Genomic DNA, 18,316 nt, shown 5'->3' on the forward strand with positions numbered 1-18,316 from the left:
GATCTTCATCAGTAAATGTTTTAAGTCCTCTTCACTTTCAGCAAGCAAGGTTGTATCATCTGCATATCGCAGGTTGTTAATGAGTCTTCCTCCAATCTTGGTGGCATGCTTTTCTTCATAGAACCCAGCTTCTTGGAAGATTTGCTCAGCATACAGGTTGAATAAGATTAACTTCTCCCCTCTTTATATTACAAAACTCCTACCTTTTACAGCTGTGACCATCACAATTAGTCATGATAACAATCACTACTGAATCATAAGAACCTTACCCCCATTTCCTTTCACCAGACCCATCTAGACAAGATGAAAACTATTCAGTGGGGATTCTACCTTCCCCCACACACTCTGAAACTATACTCCCTCTTGAAAACTTGTAAACCAGTCGCTTTGTAACTTAGCTTATTTTTATAAATTCAAATTTGGGGGTGTAATTCTCTCATCCTTTATCTTTTTATTTGCTTTCATTTCATTTCATTTTTAACTCTTTATTGTGATTTGAGGGTTCACAGAGCAGATTATCAGTTTTACAGTCAACACATCATAGACTTCTTTCATGTCAATGAGTGCAGTCCCTTCAGTGTGACATCACTTAGCCCACTTCCTCCCTGTGTTTATCACTCCCACTTCTCCTCTTTTCCCCACCTTTTTTAATTCTGTCCTTAGGTTAATGTTGCCCTTTTAATCTTGAGTGATTGGCCACTCTATGGTGCATGTATCTTACTAGTGTTGTCTGCATCTATATACCTGTCTATTTGCAGGGCTGAAAATTGAGCCATGGGGACTGAAGGGTGACCAAGGGCCATAGTCTCTGGATTCTACCAGTCTTTCTCTGACCAGTAGTCCTGGTGTATTTTATGGTCTTGTGTTTTGTTCTGCATTTTCTCCCACTCTATCCAGGTCCTTCTAATGTGATCCCTTTCAAAGCAGTTGGTAATAGTAGCCAGGAACCATCTAGTTTTTCTGGTCTCAGGGTTGTGGGGACTGATATTCACATGGTTCATTAGTCCACTGTTAGTAAATTAGTCAATTATTCCCAAACTTCTTCTATTTTCATCACCCTTTTCCCTCTGGACTGGGAGAGACCAATAGTTGTACCTTAGATGACTGTCTTTCATTTATCTTATTGAATATATTGTCATTACGTTACTTCATAGTTCATGGTCAGTAACTCCAATATCTGGGTCACCCATAAGTCTGTTTCGATTGTCTTTTTTTTTTCTCTTGACTGAGTTATAGGGTCCTGTTTCTGGCATGCCTGGTCACTTTTTATGAAATGCTAGAAATTGCTCATGAAAAACTGTGAAAACTTTGGATGATATTTTCCTTCAGAAAAGATTAATTTCCTTCTTGTAATTGAAGTTACAGACTTCTGGTGTGGCACTGTACGGTCAGCATTGGACTGTGAACCACAAGGTTGACAATTTAAACCCACCATTGTCTCCTTGGAAACCCAATACAGGGTCGCTGTAAGTCAAAACTGACTCGACAACACTTAACAACAATTGAAATAAAAGGTATTACACCTCGATCCAATCAGCGATAGAGATGATTGCAGACTGTGTTTAAGGCTTGGGAGAGCTTAACTGTCCAATGCCAGTTTGCCTTGCTCTTAGTAGATAGCCATTTAAGGGTTACATGTGACATCCTCTGAATTATTACCAGGACCCTGCATCTTGCTCAGAATTGAACAATTTTTGTCTTCCCAACACCATGAAATCAGAAATCTCTCCTTACCTTTTTCGTCTTCCAGAGCTACTGCTTGGGTTCTTAGGCTCTTCTCTTACACATGATAAGCACAGGAACAGCAAGTGCCCCAAGAGGAAATTGCATTGTAAATTGTTGGGCTCATTTCATGCAGTTCCCTTTTCTCCGGGATCGTGGCCGTCAATACCTTTGCTAACCCTGCTTTCTGAGACCATTGAAACCACAGGCCACAAACTGTAAGCCACCACTTTCTCTTCATCATCCATGCCCAAGAACATGAATAAACAAATACCCCTGAGGGGAAAACTAGGCTAAATATAAGGCTCACTTAAGTACTTTTCTCTCTGGGATCTTGGGCTCAAGTCTTAGCTGATGGTATTTCGCTTTTATAGTCTTTCTTGAAGGATTGGTCTAGTATAAGTTACTACATGGCCAGTAGTGGAACCTATCCAATTAAATTTTAATCTTCATTTAGCCTTTAATAATAATAATAATAATAAAGAAGGACATAATGACTCAAAGATATGAACTGCAGGGTGTTCTAGATAGAAACGATCCACTGTGTCCTACGTGCCCTGACTAGAAAGGAGTGGACATGTACTTACCAGACTACACATACGAGTCAGAGCTTTTCATTTGACAGAACGGAAATTAGAAATAATTATGTTGAATAGTACTGGGAAATGTCCTATCACTAGGCCCGAATTTCAGTAAATAAGACTTTGTTTCTGTTGAGTGCCATCCAGTTGATTCAGACTCATAGCAACCCTGTATAGGGTTTCTGAGGAGCAACTGGTGGGTTTGAACTGCCGACCTTGTGATTCATAGTCCAGTGCTGATCCTACAGCACCACACCAGGAGTCCTTAATAAGACTAGGCCATTAAATAATAAATTGAAATTCTTTTTCAAATTTATTAATACACTTGGACCGATTGGTTAAGATTATAGTGATAGTAGTTACATTTATAAGCATTTTATGTGAGTAGGGACTAATGCACAGCTTCCATGACAGATGTCAGCTGTCCACTGTCTCACTAAAAAAGATTAACATGTTTTTCTTCAGAGATGCTGTCAAGCAAATAGCCTGCAGGTCAGTGCAATCTGAGAGACAGGGTAAAAGGGACACAGACTGAGGAGATTGTTTTGAAATAACTGAAACATCTAATTTTAATTACTTGAATATAAAAAGTTAAGCTATAATTCAAAATTGTTCATGTGTAGAAAGTACTAATTGTCAAAGTGCAAACTTAATGTAGCTAGCAGTTTTTCTCAAAGTCATAATTATGTCTTATGTCATATTTGTATGTATGTTAATGTATCGCAGAAAAAGAACTAGGAATTAAAGAACTGCTAATGTATCAGACTATCAAAATTTAGGACCTTAACTTGAAGCTTTTCTATCAGCTTGGGATCCTGTAACTCCAGAATTCCTTTCCAACATACCACAATGGTATTATCTTATTTTTATTTGACCAGACAAAATTCAATTTTAATAAATATCCAGTTTTAGGAGTAGCTCCCTGGATAAGGAAAAACACATTTCGCTTCTCTGACTCGTGTTCCTTGGAGATGAACATGTTTCTTGTTCATTATTACTGAAAAACAGAAAGAACAGTTTGAAATGTATCTTGGTTTCTGTTTCACTAATTCAGTCTGACACCAGTCTTCTGAGAATTGCACTTCTGATAAGCAACCAGAGCTCGTTAATCTAAGTTGCTATTATTAAGTTGACCAAAAGGGAGCACATCTTTCATTCCCCATCTTCCCTTAAACAAAGGTTAGGTATAGGTGGTGAAGATTTCCAATAAAATCTCCAACTCCAATATGAAAAGTATTCCTTACAGAAATGCAGTGCCACATATCCCAAGTGTGTACATTTTTAAAATATTGGTAGTATTATTTACTTTCGTAATAAATGATTAGGCTCAAATGGAGATGAAATTCTATGCCTAACAACCAGTCTAAAACTTCAAATTAGCTCTTAACTGCTTTATATGTATTTTTATATGTTACATTACCAACTTCATTGCAATTACACAAATACCTTATTAAAATGTACTGTGATTTATTTCTTTAGTGGTTAGACAACTGTAAGAGGACATTTGGCGCCAAAGACGACACATATAGAATGAACCCAGATGCACAGGTAAGTTCATTTCTGTTTTTACTGTGTCTCTATAGCATACAATAAAAACACTGTGTGTCTCCACAAGTTTTTATTTGCTATTCCTAAAAATAATGTTTGTGAAACTTTCCATTTTGGTTATCAGAACAGTCTTTGTAAAAGTTAGGTTCACTAAAATATTGGCTTAGTTATGAACAATTCATTGTAATACAAATGAACAACCAGCTTGTTACTGGTGAAGCTTAATAACATTCAGTGGCTGTGCTTGATGGCTATCTGGACAGTCCAGGTTGATTCTAGTTGTCCCTGCCCCTTAAACAGAAAAAAAGGTGCCTGGCATTAGTATTCTGTTGATAGGTTGTTGGCAAAGAAAGCAGAGCAACGAAGAAGGTTACATAAATTAGAATTAGCCTGTTTACAGACAGAATTCTGATTGGAAGAATTCTAAGCGTTTTTCCCTTTGGTACAAAACAACAGTGGCATAGTTTCCTAGGGAAAAGTGCATATTTGGATTAAGACCTATGGAAAAAAGTGCATTCGTTAACTAAACAACCTCTGTATTTGGCATCAGAATTCTAATATTTTTCAGTCCAGTTACATTGTTAGAGATTTCTTGTTACAATAAAAGTTATTGTACTAGCATAATTCAGAATTTTTTTTAAAAAATGGAAATGCTAAGAAATAAACCTGTGCTCTCAATAAATGTTATCCGTTTCCCAGGCATACTGCATTTGTTATCTCTACTCTTAAAACTCTGTCAAGTAAATGCTGTAACTATGCCCATTTTACAAATGAGGAAACAGGCTCAGAGAGGCAGTTTTGTCTAAAATCAGTAATAATAGTAGAATTAAGATTCAAACCTAGGCATGCTGACTCCAGATTCTACACGGAAACTAGCAAAGACCCAAGTCAAGAGAAGGGTACATAGTCCTTTGGTTCTAATTCTGTCTTTACTGAACTGAATGGCTTGAGCAAGACTACAACCTCCTCTGTAAGATTTGTTATTGTTGTTGTTAAGTGCTGTCGAGTATAACAGCACTGTATCGGGTTTCTGAGTAGCAGCTGGTGTGTTTGAACCACTGACCTTGTTGTTTGCTGATCCTACAGCGCTCTGCCAGGAGTCCTCGATAAAATTAGACTCAGTTATTTCTTAGATCCCTTCTACCTTGATGAAAACAAAATCCATCTCCAAGAGTCTAAGTCAGTTGTATATCTTAAGGTTTTCTACTTAGTGAAAACTGTGTATTTTATGTTTTTTATGTAATTATTTCATGTTCCTCTCTTATCTTGCCCTTATGTCCACTATGGGGGTGGGCATGGGCCATTTTACACAACTGTCCCTATGTATCAGGTGAGTCTTTGGAGCTGTAAACAATAGGTGAAGGTTTATTGACTGGACAAGTAAAAAGAGACTGTACGTGGAAATTTTCATGTACTTAAAAAGCAATCATTGAGAATGTGGACAGTTATATGATTCCATAAAAACTGTACAGTTTGTTAGCATATTCAGAGTAATTTCTGGTCATTCTGAGCAACAGAATTAATTCTATTTGTGTTACCACTGGTAGTTTTGGTGATCATATACATCTATGTACATGAGTCACTTTTATCATATACTAACAGATGTGAGAAAAAAGTATTTAAAATTCCAAATAGTTGCTAATCTCTGAGTACTATATAAAATAAAACCTCAGATATGCAAGCCTTAGATATGCTAATATTAGGGGGTTTCCAAAAGTTTGTGGGAGAATGGAATTTAAAAAGAAAATGAATTTTCCCCACAAGCTTTTGAAGCTCCTCATGTGTTGTTTGGCTCTGGATTGTGCTCTCAACTAATGTTTACTTGAATGAATATCCACATAATTTATGGTAAACTATTACAGAGCTAAAGTTCACCTTTGCTTAGCAAATCCCTTCTAAATTGATAGGAATAAATGTGAAAAGGTTGTTTGGAGGAAACTGTTTCGAAAAGAACACCTCAGGAAATAATTCTAGAAGCTGTATTTTAAGTGATTGCTATTTTCATTCAGTCATTGTTCTAGCCCAAGTTGCTGTAGATACTTTCATTAAGTTTCTAAATAGTCTATAAATTAGATTTTATGCTATTTTTAAAAAACATAATTACCTTATGTGACTCAAATCTGGTTGGGTTCATTTTTGAAGTTTATTGAATTATATGTGGAATGCAATTAAAAATGCTTTTGGTATTCTACCCTCTGTCTCAGTATCAATTCTGAGAACGTAGAACCTACCTAACTAGTGATTTAATAAGTGTGGTGCTGCCAACCAAAAGTCCAGTGGATCAAACTCACCAGCCACTTTCTGGGAAGAAAGATGAAAAATCCCATAAAGATTTAGTCTTGGAAACCCTGTATAATAGTTCTACTCCATCCTATAGGGTTATTGAGTCTGAATCAACTCATTAGCAGTGATTCTGTCAACTAATTTTACAATAAAAGGTAGAAAGGACATTGAGCCACCAGAGATAACTTTCTCATGGATATTTCTTATGTAAGGTTATAAACCAGTTGAGAAGTAATAATAATGCGTTTCTTATTTTGTACTCAGAAATTTTCTAATTTAGTAATGAAGATTTTATTACAGTTGGTGTTTTGTTATTTGCTTTCTATTGTTGTTTTTTTTGTTTTCATTTGTTACTGCAAAGAAGGAAATTTTTAATAGCCAAATTTCTCAAGATTACATTAGTTGTTTGATTTTACTCTTTGTAGTTTTTTTTTCAAATACACAAATAACCTTAGCCTATGTTATTATGAGGAAGCTTCAAAACATTCAATGAAAAATGGAATGAAAAGATCAGAGAGTTTTTTCATGAACTTTTTGAGGCTTTGTATTTTGCAAAGAGTTAAAAATCACCCTGAATTGTTGCAGTAAATGCCTAAAAAGTTTTCTTTTGCGAATAGGGTCATGCATTTTTCTTTGGGGTATAAATATATGTTCTTCAATTTGCCTAGGACATCTGTGACCCGAGTTTTATGATCTCTTACACTAATTCTTGGTCTTTTTCTTCTTTTGTATTTTTTTATGACCTGCTCACCTTCTTGCTTAGCAAATGGAAATTCTAGCAGTAAGTGACCTGTCTTGATTTATAGACTACTTAACCTTGTCAGACAAACTGGTTTTCATCTACCATTTGTCCATTTGTGACCTAGCAGTGGTTTTCTCATGGACTCTCCCTAAGAGCAGTGTGTGCTTCCGTTTTGCATAGCCCTAATCCATGATATGTTAGCCCTATTTTTAAAAAGTGAGAAAGATTTTATAATTAATATGTACAACTAGCAATTGCCTTTTTCTAAATCTATTACTAACCTATATACTTTGAAAATTAATTTTAATAATCAAAGCGTACACGTTAATTTCAAAGACTCATTTCAATGAAGTTCCAGAACCATTTTGTTTTAGAAAAATGGATCTATTTTAAACATAAATTCTTCTTAACATTTTAGGTTAAAGGTTATCCTGTATTTTATTGTACTTTATCAAGCCTTTCTTAATATGCAATGAAGGGTACATTTTGAGGAAGGCAAAGTCTATGCATTTGTCAATTCTTTTCCTTGCAGATTTAAAGTTTTAAGTAACTGAATCATTCTTAAAGCATCCTACATATTGCCTGCTTGCAAACTCTGTATGTCTAGTGTAAAAACATGCTTAACACTAAGAATGAATTACGTAACCAACAATGATCTTTGTTTTGATTTTAATCCCAGTCTTTAAAGCATCTTTCATCTGTCTTTCATCAGCTTCCCACCATATTAACTTACTCACTGCAGGAGGGGATAAAAAAAAAAAATCAAGAAAATGTTAACATTTATTTATTTGTAAATTGACATTGAAAATATGCTTGCCAGTCAAATGTGGAAAAATAACACCTAAATTTAACATAATGTTATTTATTTCTAGGAACTGGAGCTCTGCCGAAGGTTATATAAATTGCATTTTCAGTTGCTACTTCTGTTCCAAGCCTACTGTAAACTTATCAACCAAGTAAATACAATAAAAAATGAAGCAGAGGTAAATACTCAGTTGTACTAAGCATCAGTAATTGCTTCTAGAAAATAAAAACATAGACATATACATACACTTTGTATTCCATTATTGTTGTTAAGTCAGTTCTGACTCATAGTGACCCTGTGTAGGGTTTCTGATGAAAAAGAGCAGAAAGCCTCATCTTTCTCCCACGGAGCATCTGGTGGGCTCAAACCACTGACCTTACAGTTAACAATTTCTTAAGTATAGAACTTGAAGTACTATAACCACCTTACCCTACAATAACAAGTCAAAACTCATTTACACGTAATCACTTTTTCTTCCTCATGCAGGATTGATCCTATTTTGAGTTAATATGCAATTTTAGGACCACTGAATAAATAAGACAGCAGGTATCTAACAGTTTTAAAAGTTTCGAGACTTTAAATGTCACAGGAACAACAGATAATTTGTAATCAAAAGTCAAGTAAAGTACATCAACTCAATGAAGACCTAGTATTGTAATATGAAATCCTCTAACATCCTGTCTGCATGTAGTATTTCTGTAGTTGTATTAATACACACAATAAGCAGCGTATTAGAAACACTCTGAATGTTGGAAATCGATTCATGTATAGGCTCAAATCTTTTATAACCCTTTGTCATTCTCTGGCACTAAACCTGTCCCTGGGGAAATAATTTCTTAAAATGTTAAACCTATTAAAAAACAAAAACCACATATTAATGTTTATATATAGATAGAGAGTGTCCTGGTGTGATGCTATAATGCACTGACCCACAAGGTCAGTTTGAATCACAAAGTCAGCAGTTCAAACACACCAGTCAAAGTCACTCCATGGAAACCCTATACAGGGTCGTTTTGAGTCAGAACCTATTTGATGGCAACAACATCTATGTGTTTATCTTCTATATGTATATGAAATACTATTGATGTGGTTTGCAGAAAATACTCTACTTAAATATCCTTTAAAAATATACAAAGGTCATTCTTGTCTGTCAAAAAATATTTCATCTCCTTCATAGTAATAGATGTTTTTATCATCCAAGATACAGTAATATAATCAAGTTAAAACCAACATAAACATGTATTACAACTGTTGCTTCATCAAGTATTTGGTAGCTGAAATAATTTACTTATGCCTACTGAGTACAGAACTTATAGTACTAGCCACCTCTATACACTAAGCTTAACATGTGTAAATAGTCTTTAAAATACGAGAAAATACCACTAGCATCCCATCTATCATAGCCATCCAATTAAAAGTGGTTTTTTTTAACTGAATATACAGATAGATCCTTTAAAAATAAACTATTTTATTTTGTTCTAGGTTATCAACATGTCAGAGGAACTTGCCCAACTTGAAAGCATCCTCAAAGAAGCTGAGTCTGCTTCAGAAAGTGAAGAAATTGATATCTCCAGAGCTGCCCAAACTACTATAGAAACTGCCATCCATTCTTTAATTGAAACTTTGAAAAATAAGGAATTTACATCCGCTGTAGCACAGGTCAAAGCTTTCAGGTAAAATATAAAAAGATTTAAAGGTGCTATACTAGACTGGGAATTTACTTAAAGGCCATTTCATTGGGTTTGGGTTTTCAATTTGATGTTTCAGTATCATGTCTCTGTGAAAGAAAACGTAAGATTCCACAGTTATCACTAAGCTGACTCCAAGTTTAGATTGTTCTTACTCTCAGTAGCACTTTCAGTAAGATATCTGTTCAATTATTAAAATAGTTCTTGTTGTTGTTGTTGTTAAGTGCCATGGAGTCGGTTCCGACTCATAGCGACCCCGTACAGGGTTTCCGAGGCTGTAAATCTTTATGGGAGCAGAAAGCCTCATCTTTCTCCCGTGAAACAGCTGGTAGTTTCCAACTGCTGACCGTGAGGTTCGCAGCCCAATTCCTAACCACTAGTGCAAGGATTTTTTTTTTTTTTTAATGTTTTATTGTGAATTATATGATAGTTTACATGAGAGAACTTTAGTTTTACATTCGTTCCATCGTATGTCATTTCATTGCCATGGTTCCAATCCCCTCCATGCGTCATCTACTGACCAAAGGGTATATCCTAGAAACCTACACTTCCCCCTCCACCCAACACCCACCCATCCCCAACCCCCAGTCTTTGGCCCCCAGTCCCTCTCCCTCTCTGGGTCCAAAGTCCCCAGCCGCTTCATCACTCCATGTCATCGTCTCTGTCTCCATCTCAGGCATCTCTGCTTCTCTGGATAGGGTCCCGCTCTCGGCTTTTCTCCGTTAATGGTCCTAGAGACCTCCGCTCCTAGACTGGAGAAACAATCACTTCCTTCCTTGCTACAAAACGTCCACCCTTGCATTTCCAACCCTCATAATCAGTCCTGATAACCATTATTCACTACAGTATCACAAGTTGCCCATCTGTATTTCATTTCATCAGCTCCGCCTAGACAGACTGGATAGTACTCACTGGTGATTCTGCCTTCCTCCATGTCCCCTAGCTCTAGGTTCCCTCTTGAAAGCTTGTAAGCCAGTCACTTCTTGCCTTTGTAGTCCCCCCCTCCGCATTTAGGTATCCAATGTCCAAGTTGCCCATCTCTGTCTACTCCATGTGTGGAGGGGGTGGGAATGTTTCTTGCTGTAAGGATTTGTTGCTTCTTTTGAGTCACTGCATTCATAGGTATAGGTCAAGTTCATCAGATTATGTCAGATCAGTCTTTTTTTTTTTTTTTTTTTCCTCTCTTCTTACTTCTCCTGGTTGAGCTCTGATCATCCAGTCATCCGGTCCAGGTCACGTGGGTACCATCTGCATGTGTGGGTGTTCTTGTGCACATGCCCTCTCTTCCCATCAGCCGGTAGCTCCACTCTCCACTCAAGTCCTCCGTGGCCACGCGACTGACTCTGGGCCTAGGAGTCCCCAGGTCTCCTCACACTGCTTTAGTGCAAGGAAATTTGTTGTTATGAATACATATAGTTAATCTTACCTGACAATTGTTCTATGTGGTCTCAAGGCTTTAAAACATTGTGTATTCTCAGATCTCTCTGGCCCAATGATATATTTGGCGGTTGTGAAGATGACCCTGTGCAGACGCTGTTACACATATATTTCCATCATCAAACACTGGGCCAGACCGGAAGCTTTGCAGTTATAGGCTCTAACCAGGACATGTCAGAAGCCAACTACAAACTGATGGAACTTAATCTAGAAATAAGAGAGTCTCTACGCACAGTGCAATCATACCAGCTTCTAGCACAGGCCAAGTCCATTGGAAACTTGGTAAGCACTGGATTCTGAGAAACTTCAGGCATTTAGGAAAGAAAGTATACTGAAGATGATTAAGAATATTAACAAGCACCTTTTATGAACCCTTACAATTCACTGATGACTTTGGCAGCATCCTCGACTTACGCCTATTGTAACTAATGTCAAACTACATTAAATTCAGAAAAGAAAGTTGAAGACAAAAATCTGAAGGGAAAATAAAATCAAATTGTTAACAGCTGTCAATAACCTCCCACAATAACTGAAGAAAGAGTTTTTATAGTTACTTATCCTAGGTGGAAAGCAAAGGGCTAAAAGTGATGCATACAAGTACTTTACTTTCTGGAGAAAGAAAATAATGCCAAGAAAGTTTGCAATAATGGCCTCTTAATACTAAGTCATTGGAAAGCAGGTGAAATGAGGCTGAAATCCAGGTTTGTTTATTTTAGCTGAAGACCTGCATAACTGCGTGGATTTCTGGCAGTCCTAAACATAATCTACAGCTGATGCTTAATTGTCTCCATGCAGAGCACCCAGTCAGATAGAGATTCACAGAAAAGACTGCTTTGCAAAAACCACTGATTTTCCAATATGTGGGATAAGGGTTGGGGTGTTTTTGTTTTGTTTTGTTTTTTGGGGTCTGTATAAGGAATTATGTGTGTGTGCGTTGGGATGTATGGGTATGTGATAGTCATATTTTCAAGGTATGGATGCTTGGTGATACCGTCTCAGAGCATGCCTAAAAGAGCACTGCAAGATTATTTTTGAAAAAAATTTTATTTTATTAGCTCTAACTCTTCATAGTGTGTAAATGCTAGAACATTTTAATAATATTATAAAAACTGGGCTGTCCCAGGATTTCAAAAAGAAATAATATATCTGTTAACGTTATTGGAATGCTGCTCAGTTCTCTGATCAGTGCGTATGTTACGATTGTTGATAACTAACCAAAGTAGATGCCTGCAGAGACTTTAAAATGTAAAATAAAGATGTATGCTGCCCGACAGCAACTCTCATTAGCAAAAGTTAACTTATTTTACTCCATAATTATTATAGAAAGTATATAGATTAAAACCAGTATTTTCTTGTACATTTCTGCATTGCACTGTTATACAGGAATGGGTTGTACAAAGCTAAAGAAAAAAACAATGTGGTCATCAATGGCAGACTGTATGACTTGCAGACTCTGAAATCTGCAGAATTCAAGAAGAGAGATGCAATTGCATTTTTATATGTGTATTCAGGACTCACATGTTTCACCCTGAAGGACCCTGGGGCTCTGGGGAAACTGAATGGAGGCCTGAAGACTGACTACCAAAACATACAGTATACATACTCCCTGTCTAAGTCCATAGCATAACATGAACTGGATTCTCCGTCCTTTTTTTAAATAGCATTTTGTAAAAGAAATGAATGTAGTCCCACAATTCCTCTGATTTGAAAAGAACACCTTGTATTTTTTATATGCATCTCTTCTCCACTGTGACTTTTCTTTGGAACTGGGCTCTGTGATTCCGGAGTTTAGAAGAATGTCAAAATGAATTGCTTAGCTTTGCCTTTTCCTGGGGGTGTGAACCCTGCCAAACATGTAAATTATGCTCAAGTGCATTCATTGAAGGCACTGTGCACACCATTGGACTGCTGACCACAGTTCGGAGACCTGTAAAATTCCATAACTGGTCATGGCTTACTCATAATCACTGTATTTTTTTTTTGACCCTGATAAAACACTTATTTTAATGGTGTTTTGGTACTGTAAATGGTTTCCTTTAAATTATTTAATAGTGCTTGGGTGTGGGGCAAGCTGGGTGGAGAGGGGTATAGCTGGAGACGCACCACATTTTACATTCTCTCTTCCCATCTCCTTTTTTTCCCCCCTCACCCTCTTTACATCCTTTTTGTTGAAATAAAAAGCATTGTAGTGTCGGTTTGTGTTGTATTTTAAGAAAGGATGAATGATTAGAGTATGCATCATCTACAAACTTTTCAGATGTTATCTTCATTCTTAAACATAATTTTCCTTTAAAAAGACCAAAATTCAAAGTTTGACTACTTACTCAAACCAAAACCTTTTGAGAAAGTTGAAATTTGCCTTTGTATTTATTTATATGTAACTGAGTTACTGAATGATGTAATAAAACTGAATATACCTGCAGAAAACAAGATGCAAATATAAATTCACTAGGATTGTCCTTTTGCAGATGGATTTTCCTCAAACTTTGACTTCTTTGTTCCTCACCCTCTGAATCCAAAGAGTGCATTTATTAACAAAAATCGTTCAGATGCTTAATCTACTATGTTAGTTCTAGTTAGAGTGCAGTGTTTGCTACATATCACTGTTTTCTTCTACCCCCTAAACTGATCATTTTCAAGTCATAAGTTTGCAAAGTGACACCAAAAGACGATACCTTTAAAAAAAAGATACGTGGCAGGTTCCTCATGCTACTTTAAAAATACATGGCCAAAGGATTTTTACACTAGTCAGAAAATGTGTTGTTTTTTGTTCTGTTTTACTTTTAGTGATGTAAAACACCAGGGGTGGTGGCACAGCACACCTTAAGTTTAGGAAATCATTAAACATTCTCTTAAGAAAGAGATTTACCAAAGCCAGAATGTTTTCTTTTGTTTTGGTTTGTGAAGGAGAACTTTTCATAAACCATACTAGCATATCATTATCTTGACAATCAGAAATACCATCTTGGCTTATTTTAGCCTCTCTTTCTCAAAAATTTGTTTATGCACATTTTGTAACATTTGGATTGTATACATGACCAGTTTAGAGTGCCTTCTCATTGCTGGAATGTAATTCTACCATTGTAATTCTCATCTCAGGATTCCAGGTTAGAATTCTCATTAACTCTAAGCAAAGCACAGTTTGATCCTCTGTTCCTTCAACTATAAAAGAAAGATAGGAAAATTAACTGTAAACAATATTAAATTTAAAAGATTTAAGCAGCTACGTAAGTAGCCAGTGAATATTTTATCTGTCTTAGGGTTTGTTGCAGGTACATTTCTATCAGCTCATTCAGTCAGAAAATGTTGTGAACCACTGCATGCCAGGAAAGAAGCCCTGGTGGCGCATTGGTTAAAGTGCTCAGGAGCAACCAAGAGGTCTTGGTACTCTTCTGTAGAGTTGTACCCTGGAAACTCTGAGGAAGTTCTGCCTTTAGAGGGGTGCTGTGAGTTAGAATCAAGTCAGTGGCCGTGGGTTTTTGACATGCCATGGGAGTCCAATAAGTTTCCAGTCCCTGGGTCTAGCCCAACCAAATCACTGATACTTGCTCTTAGAACCAAGCCCTGGTGTGGCACTGTGGGCTAAGCAACAGACTGCTGACCATAAGGTTTGGCAGTTCAAACCCACCAGCTGTTTTCAGAAACACTATACAGGGTCACTTAGAACCAACACGATGGCACACAGCAACAGCAAAGGTGTTGTGGTTAAGTGCCGTCAAGTCAGTTCCAACTCACAGTGACCCTCTATAGGGTTTCTGAGGAGCGACTGGTGAGCTTGAACCTCCGACCTTGTGGTTCTAACAGACCTTGCAGCCAGGGCATTAACCCGCAGTGCCACAGCAGGACTCCAAAACAACAAAGGTATTAGAACTAATAAACATCACCGTTACCCACAGAGTTCTTTGGTCATGCACTTCTGTTTGTCCCACCACCACTTTATCTGGTTCCTGCAGTCTCATTACTAGTTTATAGTCGTCCATTGTACTGATTTCTTTATTGGTGGATCTCATTATAACCCACTACACCTTTCAGTGTTTTCACTGGATTCCCACTGACAACTGTATAAACACCATGCCTCCTTAACAAGGCTGGAAAAGCCCTCGCCATCCGACCTTGCCAGTCTTTCCCAGAACTGTACCCATCCCACACCTCCACAGTACTCTACAACTGGCTCTCCTCGTTTTCTCCCACCAACAGGCCTGTGCACATGTTGCCTTGTGAAGTGCTGCTGAGTCGGTTCTGACTCATAGGGACCCTATGCACAACAGAACAAAACACTGCCTGGTCCTGTTACATCTGAGCCCACTGTTACAGCCAGTGTGTCGTCAATCCATCTCATTGACCCTCCACTTTCCCAAGCATGATGTCCCTCACCAGAGGCTGGTTCTTCCGAATAATATGTTCAAGTCTTGCCATCCTTACCACTAAGGAGCATTCTGGGTGTACTTACCGAATGCTGTTACCTTATTCTGGAAATTGTCTACTTCCTCTTTGATTTACTCAACTTACATGTAACTTCAACTCTCCACTGAGGTGTCATATAGACAAGCTTCCCTTGACCTCCCTGAAGCAGGTCTCCTATTGATGGGTGGTGGTTATGTGCCGTGGAGTCGATTCCAACTCATAGCGACCCTATATAGGGTTTCTGAGGCTGTAAATCTTTACGGGAGCTGAAAGCCTTATCTTTTTCCTACGGAGCAGCTAGCTGGTAGTTTCAAACTGCTGACCTTAAGGTTAGCAGTCTGACTCATAACCACTGTGCTACCAGAGCTCCTATTGATTACAGGCACTTAATTGACCCAGTAGCTCTTTCAAATCGGACATTTTATAAATGGCCATCTCACTCACAGTATATGTAAGTGCAGGGCTCACACCTGTGTATTTTCTATAGTAAGCATTCTTGTTAAAGTGCCAGTGAGTTGGTTCTGACTCAGCAACACTATGTAGGGTTTCCAAGGAATGGCTAGTGGTTTTGAACCACCGGCTTTGCAGTTAACAATCCAGCGCTTATTCTACACCACCACACCAAGACTCCTTAAGCATTGTTATGTGCCATCAAGTTCTCATTCATTGCGGTCCTGTGTACAACAGAACAAAACACTGCCCAGTCCTTCGCTAGCCTCACAACTCTTTTGAGTTCATTGTTGCAGCCATTGTGCCAGTCTCTCTTGTTGAAAGTCTTTCTCTTTTGCTGACCTACTTAACCAAGCATGATGTCCTTTTTCAGGGACTGGTCCCTCCTGATACCATGTCCAAAGTATGTGAAATGAAGTGTCAACATCCTCACTTCTAAGCATTGTCTGGACTTCTGCCAAAACAGGGTTGTTTGTTCTTGCAGTTCGTGGTGTATATTCAATATTCTTTGCCAACACCATAATTCAAATGCACTAATTCTTCTCTGTTCTTTGTTCACTGCCCAGCTATCACATGCATATGAGGCAATTGAAAATACCATGGGTTAGGTCAGGTGCATCTTAGTCCTCAAAGTAACATCTTTGTTCTAATTCTACAGAGGTCTTTTGCAGATGTGTCCAATGAAACATCAACTTTTTGTCTTATACTACCATGGGCATTGATTGTGGATCCAAGTAAAACAAAATCTTGATGTCAATCTCTTCTCCATTTATGATGTTGCTTATGGAGCCATTGTGAGGATTTTTATTTCTTGACATAGAAATTACAGGGTTGACCAAACCATTGGTTTTCAAGCTTCAGTTTTAAGTGCTTCACCTCCAAAGAGTAATTCAGCAGGAATGGCAGTCTTGTTAGGTGCCGTCCAGTCATATCCTACTCGAGCAACTCTGCACAACAGAACAAAACACTGCCTAGTCCTTCACTGTCCTCACAAGTATCAAGATAAGCCCATTGTTGCTGTCACTGTGCCAATCCATCTCTTTGAGGAACTTACTCTTTTTTGCTGACTCTCCACTTTACCAATCTTGATGTCCTTCTCCAGACACTGGTCCCTCCTGATAATATGTCCAGTGTACAAGAGATGAAGCCTCACTATCCTAGCTTCTAAGGAATATTCTGACTATACTTTATCCAAAACAGATTTGTTTGTTCTTCTAGTGGTCCACAGTACTTTTAATATCCTCCTCCAACACTGTAACTCAAATGTATCAATTCTATGGTCTTTCTCACATGAGGCTATTGAAAATACCATGGCTTGTGTCTTGTGCACTTTAGTTCTCAAATGGACATCTTTGCTCTTGAACACTTTAAAGAGGTCTAATATGTCAAATATGTCATTTGATTTATTGACTGCTGCTTCCATGAGTGTTGATGGTGGACCCAATCAAAATGAAGTCTTTTCTCCATTTACCATGATATTATTTATTGGTCCAGTAGTGAGGATTTTTGTTTTCTTTACATGGAGGTGAAACTCATACTGAAGACTGTGGTCTTTGATCTTCATCAGTATTTTTAATCCTCTTCACTTTCAGCAAGCCAGGTTGTATCATCTGCCTATCACAGGTTGTTAATGAGTCTTCCTTCAATCTTGATGTCATATAGTTCAGCTTCTTGGTTTATGAGCTCAGCATACAGATTGAATAAGTGTGGTGAAAGAATACAACCCAGGCACACACCTTGCTCATTTTAAGCCATTCAGTGTCCCCTTATTCAGTTCAAACAACTGCCAGTTGATCTATGTTCCTCATGAGCACAATTAAGTGTTCTGGAATACCGTTTCTTTGCAATATTATCCATACTTTGTCAGGATCCACACAATTGAAAGCCTTTACATAGTAAATAAAGCACCTGTAAACGCCTTTCTGGCATTCTTTTTTCAACCATGATCCATTTGACTTAAGCCATGATATCCCTTGTTCCATGTCCTCACCTGAATTCAGCTTGAGCCTGGCAGTTCCCTATCAATGTACTGTTGCAGCCAGTTTTTAATTATCTTTAGTAAAATTTTACTTACGTGTGACATTAATGATACTGTCAGTTGATTTCTGTATTCCACTGGGTCACCTCTCTGGAATAAACACAATTATGGGTTTCTTCCGATCCGTTGGCCAAGTAGCTGTCTTCCAAATTTCTTGGCATAGATGAGTGAGTGTCTCCAGAGTTCTCTTAGTTGAAAGATTTCAATTTGTATTCCATCAATTCCTAAGCCTTGTACTTTACCAATGCCTTCAGTGCGCCTTGGATTTCTTCCTTCAGAATCATTGACTCTTCGTTATATGCAACCTCTTGAAATGATTGAACATCGATCATTTCTTTTTGGTACGGTGACTCTGTGCATTCCTTCCATCTTCTTTTGATGCTTTCTGCATCATTTAATACTTTACCCATAGAATCTTACAGTATTTCAAGTTGAGACTTGAATTTTTTCTTTAGTTCTTTCAACTTGAGAAATGCTGAGCGTGTTCTTCCCTTTTGGTTTTCTAACTCCAGGTCTTTGCACATTTCACTATAATATTGGACTTTGTCTTCTGTAACTACCTTGTGGCATTTCCTGTTCCACTCCTGTACCACCTCATTTCTTCCATTTGCTTTAGCA

At 37.7% G+C, this 18,316-nt stretch overlaps 1 protein-coding gene across 1 annotated transcript in view; it reads left to right on the forward strand.

Moving 5' to 3' along the window:
• FRYL (FRY-like) overlaps positions 1 to 13,229 on the forward strand; it is a 176,602-nt gene extending 163,373 nt beyond the window's left edge. Inside the window, exons 57-61 of the mRNA XM_006872668.1 lie at positions 3,783 to 3,851; positions 6,898 to 6,915; positions 7,749 to 7,859; positions 9,164 to 9,354; positions 10,848 to 13,229. Coding sequence (XP_006872730.1) covers positions 3,783 to 3,851; positions 6,898 to 6,915; positions 7,749 to 7,859; positions 9,164 to 9,354; positions 10,848 to 11,106 — 648 coding nt within the window. The 3' untranslated portion in view covers positions 11,107 to 13,229. The remainder of the gene's footprint in view (positions 1 to 3,782; positions 3,852 to 6,897; positions 6,916 to 7,748; positions 7,860 to 9,163; positions 9,355 to 10,847) is intronic.
• The last annotated feature ends 5,087 nt before the right edge of the window (positions 13,230 to 18,316 follow it).

The sequence above is a fragment of the Chrysochloris asiatica genome, unplaced genomic scaffold (genome assembly GCF_000296735.1).
Source record: "Chrysochloris asiatica unplaced genomic scaffold, ChrAsi1.0 scaffold00209, whole genome shotgun sequence".
NCBI lineage: Eukaryota > Metazoa > Chordata > Mammalia > Afrosoricida > Chrysochloridae > Chrysochloris > Chrysochloris asiatica.